This window comes from Bos indicus, chromosome 15 (assembly GCF_029378745.1).
Source record: "Bos indicus isolate NIAB-ARS_2022 breed Sahiwal x Tharparkar chromosome 15, NIAB-ARS_B.indTharparkar_mat_pri_1.0, whole genome shotgun sequence".
NCBI lineage: Eukaryota > Metazoa > Chordata > Mammalia > Artiodactyla > Bovidae > Bos > Bos indicus.
The window spans coordinates 9,632,353-9,649,838 of record NC_091774.1 but is presented as its reverse complement, the minus strand read 5'-3'; the positions used below and the strand labels follow the sequence as shown (position 1 = coordinate 9,649,838).

General features: G+C 39.4%; 1 protein-coding gene across 2 annotated transcripts in view; it reads left to right on the top strand.

Annotated features, from left to right (window-relative positions):
• The window catches only part of CNTN5 (contactin 5), a 1,681,138-nt gene that overhangs the window by 1,192,120 nt on the left and 471,532 nt on the right, over positions 1-17,486 (top strand). For both annotated transcript variants that reach the window (XM_070803337.1, XM_070803338.1), the window contains exon 8: positions 15,200-15,403. In XM_070803337.1, coding sequence (XP_070659438.1) covers positions 15,200-15,403 — 204 coding nt within the window. The remainder of the gene's footprint in view (positions 1-15,199; positions 15,404-17,486) is intronic.

Below are 17,486 nucleotides of genomic sequence, written 5' to 3'. Positions count from 1 at the left end.
TGTCTCACTGTCTCCTTCCCCTGCTGTGTTCACAAGTCCATTGCCTACATCTGCGTCTCTATTCCTGCTCTGCACATAAGTTCATCCGTACCATTTTTCTAGATTCCATATAGTCTTAACATAAGAGGAGAGCAGGAATAAGTATACTTATTGGCAACTGTGTACAATTGCTTTTATCCCTGTGAACATCTGCAGGTCAGGCACTCTGTCCTATTTTACAGTAGGCTTTATGCTAGCAGGATACACCTTTACCTTTTAACATAATTGAGGCTCTGTGATCACAGTTTAATTAGATAGTGACTCAGTAGTTAATAGGAATCCAGAAACCTCCTTTTGTCTAGTGAGCGGGATTTAGACACTTCTTTGAATAGTTGTTTGAAGCATGAAAGTTTTAATTGGCAAAATTGGATCCTATGGTATACATAACTCCATCTAATAGATACTTGAAATAGCTACTAATCAGGCTTTTCTTTTTTCAAATAGAGATCTGTGCTCAGTAAGACTTCTTGGTCAAGTTTTTGATCTTTGTATCCCAGTTCCCTCATTCATAAAACAGGGTTACTTATCTCAGTAAGATTTAACTAAACTAATATACATAGAAACACTGTACAGAACCCATTGGTGCTATAGAGTTTTACTAGATCCTATTGGTGTTACATCCCGTTTTCTCTCATCTGGTTTTGCACTCATCTGGCAGCTGTACCTTCTTCAGAGAGAAGGGAGGTGCAAGTAGGGCTCCCTGCTGGCAGCCAGTAACTGATGGATGTAGGGGCTGCTAAGTCACTTCAGTCGTGTCCGACTCTGTGCGACCCCATAGACAGCAGTCCACCAGGCTCCCCCGTCCCTGGGATTCTCCAGGCAAGAACACTGGAGTGGATTGCCATTTCCTTCTCCAATGCATGAAAGTGAAAAAGTGAAAGTGAAGTCACTCAGTCGTGTCCGACTCTTAGCGACCCCATGAACTGCAGCCTACCAGGCTCCTCCGTCCATGGGATCTTCCAGGCAAGAGTACTGGAGTGGGGTGCCATAAAGACTGATTCTCTTTACTTTCTGTTGACTTACCAAGTCGACAGTGAAATTTGCATTCCCAAAGCCCTAAGTGGGATTAGTTTCCTAAACTAATTCTATCCTTTTTTTTTTTTTTTTTTCTCTTTACCCAGTCCTTCTTCCCTTAAGCCCTTCTCCTGAGAACACTCTATGAATGAATCACATTCAAAGGAATTCCCTTCTCAGATTCTGTTTCTAGGAAACTGATCTAAGAACATAAATGTTCACTGTTATGTTGTTATCATTAAGGTCAAGTGTTCTGATTTAAGGAGGATAAACTTGTAGGTTACCTTGGTCATATCTAATGAATGAACTACACAATCTCCAAGTAAATCTCCATGCATCTTTTTTTTTTTTTTCCTTTCAGCTAAGCTCTTCATAATTTTGATAAGCACACCAGGTCTTATTACTTGGCAAGGTTTTAGTAAACAGATATCTTGTGGTTCATCAAGGGCTAGTATCGGTGCACTTTAATAAGCAATTGTTGAAAGTTTAGTGTGAATGCAAAGTCCAAAACCTAAGTTGAACCTGTGCCATGGACTATCACACCCTGTTGGGAAAATGCTGGTCTCTGACCTGATAGAGTTTACAATTCAATAAAAAATAATTAAAAACCCCTTAGCGAAGCAAGAAATTTAGGTTGCATTTCAAAAAGAGTAAGCAATGACCTTTATATCTAGACACGGGGCTCCTGAGATTTAAAAAAATGTCCTCTGTAGTGTCAAACATTCCTCAGGGAAAATAAAAATAGCTATTGTCACCCACTTGAACTCTAGAACTTGGAATTCACTTCCTTGGAATCCTTTGAGTTATGGATTGTGAGAGAATGCCAGTTTACTACTGTTTCCATTATAAATACTCTTTTCTTTATATTTTGTTTTGCTAAAGGTGTTTTGAGTTATATGCATATAAATTTTTATTTTGTCTCAGTGACGTATTATAATTCTTAGGCAGAACTGTGTTGCTTCTGACTCTAGGTAATAAATGTAATGAAAATACATGTCTCAAAAACTTATAAAAAGAAGAATTAGTACTTTGTTTTGTTCAACCAAGATAAATGAAACTACGTAATACAGACTGTCTTTGTATTAAGATGATTCAATTTTTAAAACATATCACAAATGTCCTCTCTTGCATTTTTCACAACATCTTTAAAAATATCTTGATTCTGTGGGCTCTAACCAAGTGTCAGTTAGACAACTTTCTTCTGCTGTTGCTCTCAGCATTCTTGCTTCTGGCTAAGTTTTAGAGGTGAAATATTTGATACTTGTAGAAATTAAACCCAGACATACAAGGTTCACAAGGAATCTGCACTGTACCAAATTCTACTGGAATATATCAGGTCATTTATCCTAAGCCAACAGCTACCCTTACTGAACAGTTTCTGCAGGTTGAACACTCTCATTTAAGTGGCTTATGTAATCCTCAGCACAATCATACCATTTAGATATTACTATCCTATTTTATGAATATTGAAATTGAGATTCAATAATATTAGAATAGGCTTCCCAGGTGGCACTAGTGGTAAAGCACCTGCTACCAGTTCAGGAGATGTGAGAAATGCAGGTCTAGTCCCTGGGTCAGGAAGATCCTCTGGAGGTGGGAATGGCAACCCACACCAGTGTTCTTGCCTGGAGAATCCCATGGACAGAGGAGCCTGGCAGGCTATGGACCATAGGGTCCCTAAGAGTTGGACATGACTGAAACAACTTAGCACACACACACACACTCACAATATTAGAATATAATAATTAAAGGAGTGTGATGCAAAGATAAAATATGATGACAAGATACAGGCTTAGGGTGAGTCAGACTGCATTTTTTTCTCTAAAATTTATTAGGTATAATTTTCCACTGGCTCACCCATTTGAGCCTCACAACTTTAATGTTGAAGATGATTATAGTGATGGTAATAACTGTGTCTAGTTCTAAAAGTACTAATCTTACATATAATATCTCATTTAACCTACAATTTCACCATTAATCGCATTTTATAGATGAGAGACTAAAGTGAGTGAGTGAAGTCGCTCAGTTGTGTCTGACTCTTTGTGACCCATGGACTGTAGCCTACAAGGCTCCTCTGTCCATGGAATTTTCAAGGCAAGAGTATTGGTGTGGGTTACCATTTCCTTCTCCAGGGGATCTTCCCTACACAGGGATCGAACCCGGGTCTCCTGCATTGCAGGCAGAGGCTTTACCATTTGAGCCACCAGGCAACTCTCTAGTTTGCCCAAATGTACATAGGTCATTAGATCATGCAGCCATCACTGGAACTATGATCTTTGTGACCAAAGTCCATAGTCTTATTCATTCATGGCATTGCCTTCTAATCTCTGTGTATATGTGTGACTGGGAGTTGGGGGAAAATGTGCAAAGTGTGTAACTCATAGTTAATTCTCAAGTTAGTTCCTTTCCCAGCTCCACCTTATATCTGCTGCTAAGTTGCTTTAGTCGTGTCCGTCCGATTCTGTGCGACCCCATAGATGGCAGCCCACCAGGCTCCCCCGTCCCTGGGATTCTCAAGGCAAGAACACTGGAGTGGGTTGCCATGTCCTTCTCCAATGCATGAAAGTGAAAAGTGAAAGTGAAGTCACTCAGTCATGTCTGACTCTTTGCGACCCCATGGACTGCAGCCCACCAGGCTCCTCTGCCCATGGGAGTTTCCAGGCAAGAGTACTGGAGTGGGGTGCCATTGCCTTCTCCCACCTTATATCTACATACCTTAAATGGTGCTTTGCATATAAAAACGTATCAGTACCTACTTGTGAATACTCAAAGTTGTCTTAATCTCAGTCTCTACTCTCAAACTAGCAGCCAAAATAATCTTTAGATATGATCCATTTAATAACTCGAGCTGCCAAATCAGCTTCCTCAGCAGTGACAGTGATATATTCAAGCAGAGGCAAAATGACTGACCACCGTTAAGACTCTTAACCTGAGAGGGAGGTGGTGGTTGTTGTTCAGTAGCTAAGTCATGTCCAGCTCTTTGCAACACTGTTGACTCCAGCACACCAGGCCTCCCTGGCCCTCATCCTCTCCCAGAGTGCACCCAAGTTCACATCCATTGAATTGGTGATGTTATCCAACCATCTCGTCCTCTGCCACCCTCTTCTTTTGCCTTCAGTCTTTTCCAGCAGCAGGATCTTTTCAAGTGAGTTGACTGTTCGCATTAGGTGGACAAAGTATTGGAGCTTCAGCTTCAGCATCAGTCCTTTCAATGAATATCCAGGGCTGATTTCCCATAGGACTGATGGATTTGATCTCCTTGCTGTCAGTTCAAAATCATCAATTCTTTGGCATTCAACCTTCTTTATGGTCCAACTCTCACATCTGTAATCACTACTTGAAAGCCCATAGTTTGACTATATGGATCATTGCTGGCAAAGTGATGTCTTTGCTTTTTAATGCGCTGTCTAGGTTTGTCATAGTCTTCCTTCCAAGAAGCTAGAGTCTAATTTCATGGCTGCAGTCACCAACCATGAAAGAGGGAGGTTGGATCACCTCAAATTTAGCATCCCTCTAAACCTCTGTTTAATTTACTTAATAGAATAAATCACAAAAATACTTCATAGTAAGTTTGTAAACATGACCCTTTCTCTTTTGTTCATTGACTGTACAATTCAGATTTTTAAAATTGCCTACATTACTTCTCAGGATCTGTTTTTAGCTCAGTTATCAAACGTAATCTTTGATTTATATTCTAAAGGCCAAGATAAGTTCAAGTACATCTTTAAAAATTTGCAATAAGAAATATAAAATATGAAAAAATCTACTCTTAAAATTTAGAACTATTTATTAAATATATATTGGTATTTATCTTCTAATTATTCATTTTCTCATCAACTATGTATTGAGCAACTAAACACCAGCCATTCTGTTGGGACCTAAGGTATATGGTGGTAAATGCAGTAGATTTAGTTTCTACTCTGGCAAGAGTACATAATGTTGCTAATAATGACATTTTCTATCACAATGCAGGTATAAATCTGCAATGCAAATAACATTGCCTTAGTTTCAGATTCAGTTCAGTTCAGTCACTCCGTCATATCCAACTCTTTGCGACCCTATGAACCACAGCACGCCAGGCCTCCCTGTCCATCACAAACTCCCAAAGTTTACCCAAACTCATGTCCATAGCGTCAGTGATGCCATCCAGCTGTCTCATCCTCTGTCACCCCTTCTCCTCCTGCCTTCAATCTTTCCAGTCTCGGTCTTTTCCAATGAGTCAGCTCTTCAGATCAGGTGGCCAAGGTATTGGAGTTTCAGCTTCAGCATCAGTCCTTCCAATGAATATTCAGGAATGATTTCCTTCAGGATTGACTGGTTTGCTCTCCTTGCAGTTCAAGGGACTCTTGAGAGTCTTCTCCAACACCACAGTTCAAAAGCATCAATTCTTTGGTGCTCAGCTTTCTTTATAGTCCAACTCTCACATCCATACATGACCACTGGGAAAACCATAGCTTTGACTAGATGGACCTTTGTTGACAAAGTAATGTCTCTGCTTTTTACTATGCTGTCTAGGTTGGTCATAACTTTCCTTCCAAGGAGTATATCCCCTTATGCTAAGTAGTAATGGATAATTAATGGTACAATTCCCTATAATTTCCTTCATGATGTCATTAATTCTAAAATTCAAAATGGTAGCTAGCCACACGCTACAAACTTTATATCAGCAAATATCTTCATTGTGCCATTTTTTAAAGCAGTGCCATTTTACCCAATAACTTACTAAGTTTCATTATTCAAATATATTCACATCAATTATTTCTTCAGAACTGGAGGCAAAGGAGTCACAACAGATAATGGAACTGTAAAACCAAAAATGTTTACAAAGCAATTAATAAATACTAAATTGTTTATGACATACACTCTATTAAGCAGTATCCAGTAAAAATTAATGAAAAAACGTATCAAACTACAAGTAAAAAGCTTAATTTAATGTTAAAACAAACTAAAAAGTTCCACTGGTATAATAAAGAACAAATTATAGCTATTTTATATATATCACATTACAAGGATAACCAAAAACAGATAAGAGCAGAGATTGTGATAAATATAGCCCATTAGCTGAAAATTTTATTATAAGCCATAAAATATATTAAAAAATACAGAAGATTCTGATTTTTAGGTTTTCCTTTTTATAGCTGACAAGGATAAAAACAAAAAACAAAAAAAATACTAGACTCCCTAAAAGAGTCACAGTATTAATTGGGTGGTGAACAAATCAATTGCTATACCCATTGTCTTCTCTCCTAATCTTTTGACCCACAGCTTCTACTATGTACACACATTATTTGGAAGAAGAATGGTTATCTTCTAACTTGCAGTTATATTAGAGAATGTTGAAATGAATTGCATATGATTACTCATTTAAATTGTTTTCAAAGACTTCAGAGAGTGCAGTATGCAGTTTTATTCCCCTTTCTCATACTTTTTAAAAAAATTAATGGCACTGCAGTTATAAGAAATGAACATCTTTTCCCATAAGGATGATCATGTTTTTATACCCTGTAGACATAGAAATACATCATTTAAGTAATCATCTTATTTGTCAGGGGAGCAAAAGAAATCTAGTCTGTTTGGCGACACTGAATCAATTACAGCAAGTGTGATGAAAGTCTGCAATGAACAAAGCCACAAAACCCAGACATTCAACTAGGAAAATAGAGCCAACCTAGAACCTTTCCGCTAATTTAGAAATGATAAATAAAATAAAGCTTAATATATAGCCAAGCTCAAAGGAATGGGAAAAAAGCAGGTATCAGAAACAAATAGAAAAATTCTAGGAATAAATCCTAACTGACATCTAGGAATACTATTAATCCATTAATCCTGAGGAAATGTTGGCAACAAAGATTCATGGAGGTAGACTATAGAGTCTAGGAGCTTGAGGATGATAGTTCATGCTGGTACAAAGGACAAGTCTTTGGGTCTTCCTGAGAGGGAAATTTAGAATAAATGTCTGCACCAAACCAGGTCCTTAATGTGCTGTTCTTTCAGTGAAATTGAATGGCTCTCACTGACTCAAGAAAAAAGTTAAAAAAAAAAATCTCCCATAAGAAACCAAAACCTGAAGTCAACACAGTACAAGTTTGTAAACAAAATGTATGTTATCACACAGTATAAAAAAATACACTAGAGAAATTTAACATAAAAACTTTAGGGGGTACACATTGAAGAATAATATCAAGATTTCTAAAACATTTTAAATTGTCTAAGTCAAGCATACTATTAAAAAAAAAAACAAAAACCTGAGAAGAATGGTAAAAATCACAACTAACCAACTAATCTTAGTGTGCTTCTGATAATGTGTAATGATATCCAGATTTCAATACTTAATATATCAGCTTATATTAAAATATTTTTAAGGCCAAGCATAAATGTTATGAAGCCAAGTGTTATATGGGCATAAAAACTATGCCCTCAGAGCCAACTATGTTTTATTACTTTCCTGAATCCTTTTGTTATCTTCAGGTTCTGACATACTAAAAGTAAAGCGAATGCTTGTTTTTTCATGAAAGTAAAGACAAGTTTGAAAAGAATTTTAAATAAATGCTGATAGAGAATGAAAAAAAAAATGTATAAGAGAAAGTAAAGAGTAACTTTAAGAGAGGTTTAGACTGGTTCAATATATTCATTTTTGGCACAGGCAGAAAATCCAATCCAAATTCAGACTGCCAGCTTTTCTACTGGGTACTATTTCCACTTTTTATCCTTCTTAAAATTATGAAATGCTTTGCTGCTGCTGCTACTGCTAAGTCACTTCAGTCATGTCCGACTCTGTGTGACCCCATAGACAGCAGCCCACCAGGCTCCCCAGTCCCAGGGATTCTCCAGGCAAGAACACTGGAGTAGGTTGCCATTTCCTTCTCCAATGCATGAAAGTGAAAAAGTGAAAGTGAAGCCGCTCAGTCATATCCGACTCTCAGTGATCCCATGAACTGCAGCCTACCAGGCTCCTCCATCCATGGGATTTTCCAGGCAAGAGTACTGGAGTGGGGTGCCATTGCCTTCTCCAATGCTTTGCTATATAAAACTAAAAACTTATTTTAAAAACTAAATGAACATTGTTGAATACCCAAATACCTATTAACCTATAAAATTTGAGAAAAATGCCAATTTTGTGTAAATACTTTCTGCTTATTCTAAAAATATTTTACAAAACATTGACTCAAGAAACACTATTGGTTCAACAAAATTAGATTTCAGTTAATGATAGTCTCTAATGTGATTGTTCTTTGCTTTACTTCTTCCAAATTTTCTAGTAATACAAATCAAAAATTGAGATAACTCCAGTAAAGTCTAACCCAAAAGTAAATTGCAAAAAGTATCAAAATGTCTGAGTGCTGTTTCAGCAACAAATGAAACTCTCATTATAATAATTAGAATAAGCCATATATTGGAAGGGAGAAAGGATGGAGGGAGGAGAAGGGAGAGACGGAAGGAGAGAGAAAAAGGAAGAGAAGAAAGGCATAAAATAGGGCTTCCCAATCCTCACTGTAGATTAGAATCACATTTGAGCTTTCTTAAAAGTTCAAGTGGTGTTATTAAGCAAATAACTGTGGAGAAAGGGGACCTCGGAATCTGCTCTTTCAGCTATAACACATGTAATTGTAATGTCTATTGAGATTTTAATGCTATTGGCAAACAATTTTTTTTCTTTTATTAACTCAGTTGCAATATGATTTTGATTTCCACTCATCTATTGAAGTTTCCATTCAGTGATACCCCAAATGTCAATCTTAAGTAACATTTACCTTTATTATCTATATAAATATTTCTACTAAGTCCTTTTTCCTTAGCTGGCATTATTTAACCCTCCTGAAATGGTTGAGCCACTGGCCTCTGTGGCACTGCATTTTCTTTATTCTCCTTGAATTTTTCCAATGGTTCCTTCCCTCTCCCTTTCTGAACATTTTTTGTTTTCTTTCTTTTATTTAGATGTTGTGCTTTCCAGAGAACTATCTTCTCACCATATTTATTCTCATCTACTTACCTTATTCAATTATACCAATATACCAACAACTTCCAACCACAGATTTACTCTCGTGAACTTCAAACATATGTTTACTAACTGCTGGAACTGCTTATGTGGATTTGCCTCAAACTCAAAATGTCCTGAAAGTGAACCAATGATCTTTCTCCTTAAATTAGTTTGACCTCATTTTTATTTAATCCTGAACTTCACATGCCATCCTCCTCCCAGCCATTCAAGGGAGATATGAAAGTGTTCCTGAACTATCTATCTCTTCTTTTGTCTTGAAAGTGTAGTCTTTATGACTTCATGAGATATAGCCCACAAGTCTGCTTTGTCCATGGAATTCTCCAAGCAAGAATACTGGAGTGGGTAGGCATTCCCTTCTCCAGGGGATTTTCCTGACACAGGGATCAAACCCAAGTCTCCTGCATCTCAGGAGGATTCATTACTGTCTGAGTCACCAGGGAAGCCCCTCCTATGTATTTATTGGGCTAATATCCCAATATCTTTCTTCTTGTTGTTATGATTAGGTTCTGATTCAGATTTCTTCAGCTCTTACCTTCAGTATGCAATATTGTTCTCTCACTCCCTTTGGCAACCTTGGGCTTACTTAAATTCAGCCTTTGCAGAATCACCAGAATACCCTACTTTATCACTGTTCTGTTCATGATGGCAATTGTCTTGCTGTTCACATTGTCTCTCTGTTCGCTGAACCTAGGGTGGCAAGGCACGAGCTACAATGCTGGAAGAAGATGTGAGGAGCTGTAGGAACTGCAGACATGTTTATTCTCTCCTGGCTGGCATGGCAGCCATAACACAGACTCTCTCCTGGCTGGTGTAGCAGCTGTAGCAGCAACCAGAATATAACCATAATATAGCCATAATGAACCATAATATAACATAACCATGATGTCGCTCCAATGTAGCCCCAGTGCAGCAGCATCCAGGGCTTTCATGGTGAAACAGCTGTTCCGCTCAGTTCAGTTCAGTTGCTCAGTCGTGTCCAACTCTTTGCAACCCTATGGGCTGCAGCACTCCAGGCCTCTGTGTCCATCACCAGCTCCCGGAGCTTGCTCAAACTCATGTCCATTGAGTCAGCGATGCCATCCAACCATCTCATCCTCTGTTGTCCCTTCTCCTCCTGCCTTCAGTCTTTCCCAGCATCAGGGTGTTTTCCAATGAGTCAGTTCTTCACATCAGGTGGTCAAAGTATTGGAGATTCCACTTCAGCTTCAGTCCTTCCAATGAATATTCAGGACTGATTCTCTTTAGGATGGACTGGTTGGATCTCCTTGCAGTCCAAGGGACTCTCAAGAGTCTTCTCCAACACCACAGTTCAAAAGCATCAATTCTTTGGAGCTCAGTTTACACCCATATATGACTACTGGAGAAGCCATAGCTTTAACTATATGCACCTTTTTTTGTAAAGTAATGTCTCTGCTTTTTAATATGCTGTCTAGGTTTGTCATATCTTTTCCTCCAAGGAGCAAGCATCTTTTAATTTCATGGCTGCAGTCAACATCTGCAGTGTTTTTGGAGTGCAAGAAAATAAAGTCTCTCACTGTTTCCATTGTTTCCCCATCTATTTGCCCTGAAGTGATGGGACTGGATGCCATGATCTCAGATATTGCATAATCATTTTTCACCAAATGTGGGGCAAGAGCGAGAGGTCATGTGGCAAGAGAGCCTGACCCTGCCGTCTTGGCTAATTTGCTCTTTCCCTAAACTCCACCCCTTCAGGGTCTCTCACCTCACAATCCACATCAATCCATCTCTTGTGATGGTCCCTTGGTGAGTAACATTGACCCTTGAATATACATCTTGCAACAGCAGTAGATGCTACAACAACGAACAGTTACATCCCCAACACACAGCAAAACCCAATGGCAGGTATTACCTGGAACTCATGTTGCAGTCCTTGCCTTCATGGGGCTAGAAGAGCCACCCACTACATGTGGAGTGCCTTTATCTTCCTTGGTCAAGTCTAGTCCTTGTAAAATTGCAGGAAAGCCTCCACAAGGTCAACTCCACCCCTTCAGGCTTTTTTATTAAGGGCCTGCAAAAACTCCCTACAGGTGCCAGGCCCACCCCTTCAAGGAGGGGAATTTTGGTATTCACAGGGCACCACATCATTCCAAATGCTTTCACATTGTCCTAAACCCGCAGGAGAATGAGAAGTTAGTAGCACATCACAGGGCGTGGCCTTTACAGTTCACTGCTCTAAATCTACATCATAGAACACAGCATAAACCTACATCATACATTATAGGACAAAGCCTTTCACACAGGGAGCCTTCCAATTTCCAAAGGTAAGGACACAGCCTCTGGCTAGATGTAAACAAGGTTGCATTTAGCACTAGCGTCAACCAGGGCCATTACTCTCTGTACATTAGCTAGTGACCAATGAATTCCAAGTTCTACATGCGGTCTCCAGTCCCTGACTCTTCAGGAGGGCACCTTGGTCTGAGCCCTATTCAAAGTGGAAAAGGGCATCATCCAAAAGAACATTCTTGGGCGCCATGTAATCTTTTAACTGAACCACCTGTACCTCTTGCTGTGGATGCATCCCAAACTGAAACTTCTGCTCTGGTCTCAGTTGCCTCCACAGCTCTGGGAGCAGAGCACTGGGCTGTGTATCAACTTTATTTGTCAATTCCCACTGCCAACAAATCAGCCCACATTTGCATTCTCATCACCAGGAGGGGGCCTTTACCAGCTCAGGCTCCCTTCAGGGTCTTCACACTTCTAACCCCTTTGCCTCCTGCTGTCCCTCTGTTTCTCCCAAGCTAGCCACTATCAAGGTCACCTCATAGATGGGGCACCACACCTAGGTCACAAGAATAGCAGTCCTGGACTCAAAAACAGTAGATGGGGCATTGTTCAAAATAGCATATTGAATGCTGCCAGTAAAACACTTGTCATCTGGGCCTCGGGTATTTAGGTTAAATATCAATGCTTCATGCCCAGTTCTCTCATCATTTGGGTCAACTTGGTATAGATCTGCCATTTATTCACAGTATCCAGGAGCTTTCCCATGTTTGATCACATAATGTGGGTGGCAGCATTAATCCATTTCACAAAGGCATGCATTTGGTTAGACCTCCCTTGCATGAGTGGTCTAGCATTCTGCAACCTTTGTCTCAATGAAGGGTGAATGGTTACAGATGCCAACCCTCCAAAATCACTACAGCCATGAAATTAAAAGATGCTTGCTTCTTGGAATAAAAGTTATGATCAACCTAGACAGCATAGTAAAAAGCAGAGACATTACTTTGACAACTAAAGTCCGTCTAGTCAAAGCTATGGTTTTTCCAGTAGTCATGTCTGGATGTGAGAGTTGGACTATGAAGAAAGCTGAGCACCAAAGAATTATGCTTTTGAACTGTGGTGTTGGAGAAGACTCTTTAGAGTCCCTTGGACAGCAAAGACATCCAACCAGTCCATCCTAAAGGAAATCAGTCCTGAATACTCATTGGAAGGACTGATGCTGAAGCTGAAATTCCAATACGTTGGCCACCTGATGTGAAGAACTGACTCATTGGAAAAGACCCTGATGCTGGGAAAGATTGAAGGCAGGAGAAGGGGGTGACAGAAGATGAGGTGGTTAGATGGCATCACCAACTCAATGGACATGAGTTTGAGTAAGCTCTGGGAGTTGGTGATGGAAAGGGAGGCTTGGAGCACTGCAGTCCATGGGGTCGCAAAGAATCAGACATGACTAAGCAACTGAACTGAACTGGACTGATTCTATTTCATCCGTAACACATATGATACTGTCCAGGGTCCCAAAGTCACAAAAACCATGCTGCTAATGTCTCCCCCCCCCACTCCACCCCCCATGCTTTTGCCAAAACTGCTTACTCAAGTCAACCAACTCCACATGAGTACATGATTGATATGTTGTGAACTCAGTCACATTGGGGGCCCCTTGAGGATGTCCACCCAGGCCATAGGCTGCTCATGCTTTACTTTCTGCTGTACAACAGGCCTCGCTGCCAAGCAGGTATTCTCAGTCTCACAACGTCCATCATCGTTATCCTTAATCTCATAATGTTCATCATCACTGTCACTTCCTGCCTTACTGTCAGAGATGCTGGGTTCTTCAAGGCCATGGGTTTAGGGCCACAAGGCCCTAACATCAAAATACGTTACTCTAGTTCTTCCAAACATCTCTGCATATTGTGCACTCGTGCAGCATTTTATAGGGTATGATCCATATCCACCTTCAGGGCAGTCAGGAAAATCCACCTGATGGTGCCGGCAGCAGTCCATGCTGCCTTGTTCAGCAAACAGGAATTCACTGCCTGTAATGCCTTTTCAGTGCTATCCAGTGAACTGTCCACTGCCTCCGAGTATTCCACCAGAATCCACGCTGAGAGGATTGTGGCTACATGGTACCATATGCCATAAGGTGGCCACTGGCTTCCTCCATCCGTTGGAGCCTCGGGCTCCTCTACCTGTTCATATCCTGCAAACTATACCAATTGTATCACTGTTTCTGTTTGTGATGTCAATTGTCTTGCTGTTCACATTGATCGCTGAACCTAAGGGGCAAGCTAAGAGGCTGGAATAAGACGTGAGAAGCCACAGGAACTGCAGACACATTTATTCTCTCCTGGCTGGCATGGCAGCCATAACACAGCTTCTTTCCTGGCTAATACAGCAGCTGCAGCAGCAGTCAGAAATGACCATAATATGGCCATAATGGAACCCTAACATAACCTCACATAAGATAATCATGTGCAGCAGCAGCCAGGGCTTTCATGCTGAAATTCCTATAGGCGTATGGCACAAAGTAGCCCATGGCCAAGCACCTCATGACATGCATGTGCAGTGCTCTAAGTGATCTCAGCTGTTACATAATTATTATTTACAAAACGTGGGGCAAGAGTGAGAGGCCGTGGTGTGAGAGAGCCCAACTGCATCATCATGGCTAATTTGTTCTTTCCCCACACCTACAGATGTACATATTTATGTCATCTCTTTGCTAGAAAACATCCAGGATAGAGCGCAAGTTCCTTAGCACAACATACACACCATGTGAATCTGTGTGTAGTCATTTGGATTTATTTCCAGTATCTCTAACCTCTAATTCCTTTCCTGGGATTTTTCACTCCAGTAACTCAGAACTGTGGTGGTGGCTCAAAATCTTACTCCTTGACTAATTTTTTTGCCTTCTCACATTTCATCATCAATCCATCAACAATTCCAATCAGCTCTAACATCACATTTTTACTGGAACCAATCACTTCCCACCACTTTACCACTACTGTCCCCACGACTAAGCACCATTCTAGTGCAAATCATTTACATATTTCATGTCTGTTTTGAAAATAGCCACTGAGGCTAGTGGACATTATTCCTCCTGCTTCCCCTGCCCCTGGTCCCTGCTTTGTCCTCACACAGTCTCATCTCTATCCAGCAGTCAGAGTTTTAAAATATAAATTCACATGTCTTTTTCACCCCTGTTATTCTCCAGCTCTATATTCGTGCTTTAGCTTTCTTCCCAGCACTTATTACCACTTGACAAATACTTATTTTGGATCTATATTCTTGTTCTTTCCACTATAATGAAAGATCCATGAGACCACACACATTTTTTCCCCTTACTTGGAGCATTCTTGGCCTACCATGACCCTCTACTAGTATTTGGTGAAAAAATTAGTAAATGAATGTAGCTCAGGCATCTCAGCGGAAGAAGTTTTTGCTGATTGACTTGTGGCTTAACTGCCTTTCCCCTCAGCTTCCTTTCGATACAATGCACACCTCCATTTCTTTATTCCACATGGTTTTTCATAGGTTTGGGTAGATCTCTCTCCTTAGACTGATCTTTGAGAATGAGCAACTCCCTGTCTCATCTTTTTAGTTTCAGTGCTATCATATCATAGTGCCAGTCATCTAAAACACATTCAACACACATTAGAATTGAGTGAATGAGTGCATGGATGAATGGATAAGGGCTTTAAGAAATGTTTATGAAATAAAATATTTCAGATCTTCCTTTAATCATGAAGAGCTATAGTTCTTTGAACATAAAATACAAAATGATATAGATATCTGAATCACATATGTATGATCTTGCAACATATCTAACACAATAAAGGCTTTGTTGTTTGAGTATAACTGTTAATAAAATAATCTATCTTTCAACCATTAAATTTTGTATATTTTCAGAAATCATCTATAGCTGGATATTTAATGAGTTCCCTTCCTTTGTGGCCGAAGACAGCCGGCGGTTCATTTCCCAGGAGACAGGCAACCTTTATATTTCTAAAGTCCAAGCATCAGATGTTGGCAGCTATATTTGTCTGGTGAAAAACACAGTGACGAATGCTCGAGTACTTAGTCCTCCAACACCACTGACTCTGCGTGATGATGGTAAGTTGCCTGACCTGGATTTAATGGTTAGCTACTTCAAATGTGAAAAATTGAGTATTGTCTGTAAAAACAGTGAATCACAATGCTGTATATCTGAAATTAACACAATATTGTAAGTCAACTGTATGTCTATATAAAAACACTTTTAAAAATGTATTAGTGGCCTTCTAAACTATTAAACCTAGCACAAATAAAAAGACATTTGCAGTATTTAGAAACCCTATGCTTTTAGTTAAGATTTGCATATCTTAGAACAAATTTTCTTACATAGGAAAGGGATGATCTATAGATGAGAACTATCAACCATAGCACTACCCTCGTGCCAGAAAGGGAAAGAGATTCTGAAAAGATGAACTGCAATAAAAACTCCAAAGTTCTTTTCTCTGCTCTTTAGGGCCTCTATATAGCATATGTGTATAAATTGCAAGCATTTTATGAGGTTCATTTTTCATCACTTTTTCACTTTAGCCACCTTCAAATTGAATGTTCAGCTTTTAATACTTCATGGTATAGTTATAATTGTTATTATTACTTTTCCAATAATAGAAGCAGTTGGAACTTTCTTAAGTGCAATTCAGGCAGAAATGATGATTTTATATTTATAGGTATTGCCATATATCCAAAGTATCTTCAAATTTAAATACTTCATTTGTCGTTACAGACATTTACAGCTAAGCATTGCATTAAAGAAGTAAAGTGCTATATTACAGTTGATATATGATATGTGGCCTGCTCTGTCATGCAATAAAAAACCTATGAAGGTATTATTAAGAAGTGAGCTTGAGAATCCTGATGGATTGTGAAGCTTAAAAAATAATCTGTTTCAACGGTAGTCTTTATATGCTTAGTTTAGAGTATATGCTGCAGTGAAGTATGACAAGTATAACCAGAGTTTATATATAATGTATGTATTTATGTATGTATCATAATCCTATGATTCTATGAGGTAAAATGTATAAATGCAGTATCTATTTCAGAGATGAGGAAGCAAATTTTAAAGAGATACAGTGAACTACAAAAGTTCACACTGCTAGGTAACAGCATGGAGGAGAGATGAGAAATAAGAAGGAAAATTGGGAGACCAATTTAGAGGCTACCAAAACTAAGCAGCCAAGAAGTGAGGAGGGACAGAATGAAAGCTCTGGTAATAACACTGAAGGGTAGCAAATATGCCTGGGACACCAATAAGGTAGAATTGTCAGAATGTGATGATTAATTAAACATAGTGCTCTGGAGTAGGAGGACACTTTCACCTTGTTCATCGGATGGGTCATGATTCTTTTCATGAAAAGAGATAAGACAGATAAAGGAATAATGAGATGTTTATGGGGCATCTATGTGGAAATATGTGGTACATATACTGAAATATAATCCTAATATGCACAAGAAAGAACTGGGCTGGATAAAGAGATTGAAGAGTCATCACTGTGTATTCCACCACTGCAGTTAAAGCTATGACTGTGTGTATAGTATGCCAACCTCAAAATTATATAGGAATGTCTATAGGGTGAAAAAAATGGAGGAGAATAGATGTCCATTCTTAAAATTTATCTAGTTGGTAGCTTACAAATGAAGTGATTCTCTATAAGCCATTTTCATAAAATTCTGACTATTTTCTCATTAATTCCTCAATAATTTGGAATATCTTTGTTTGAAAATTGTAACATTTTGCTGACTAGACAATAACTAATTCCATTTACACCAATTTATGCAAACTACGAAAAGATGATGATGTGAAAGTGCTGCACTCAATATGTCAGCAAATTTTGAAAACTCAGCAGTGGCCAAAGGACTGGGATAGGTCGGTTTTCATTCCAATCCCAAAGAAAGGCAATGCCAAGTACTCAAACTACTGCACAATTGCACTCATCTCACATGCTAGTAATGGAGAAGGCGATGGCACCCCACTCCAGTACTCTTGCTTGGAATATCCCATGGGCAGAGGAGCCTGGTGGGCTGCAGCCCATGGGGTCACTAAGAGTTGGACAAGACTGAGCGACTTCACTTTCACTTTTCAGTTTCATGCATTGGAGAAGGAAATGGCAACCCACTCCAGCATTCTTCCCTGGAGAATCCCAGGGAC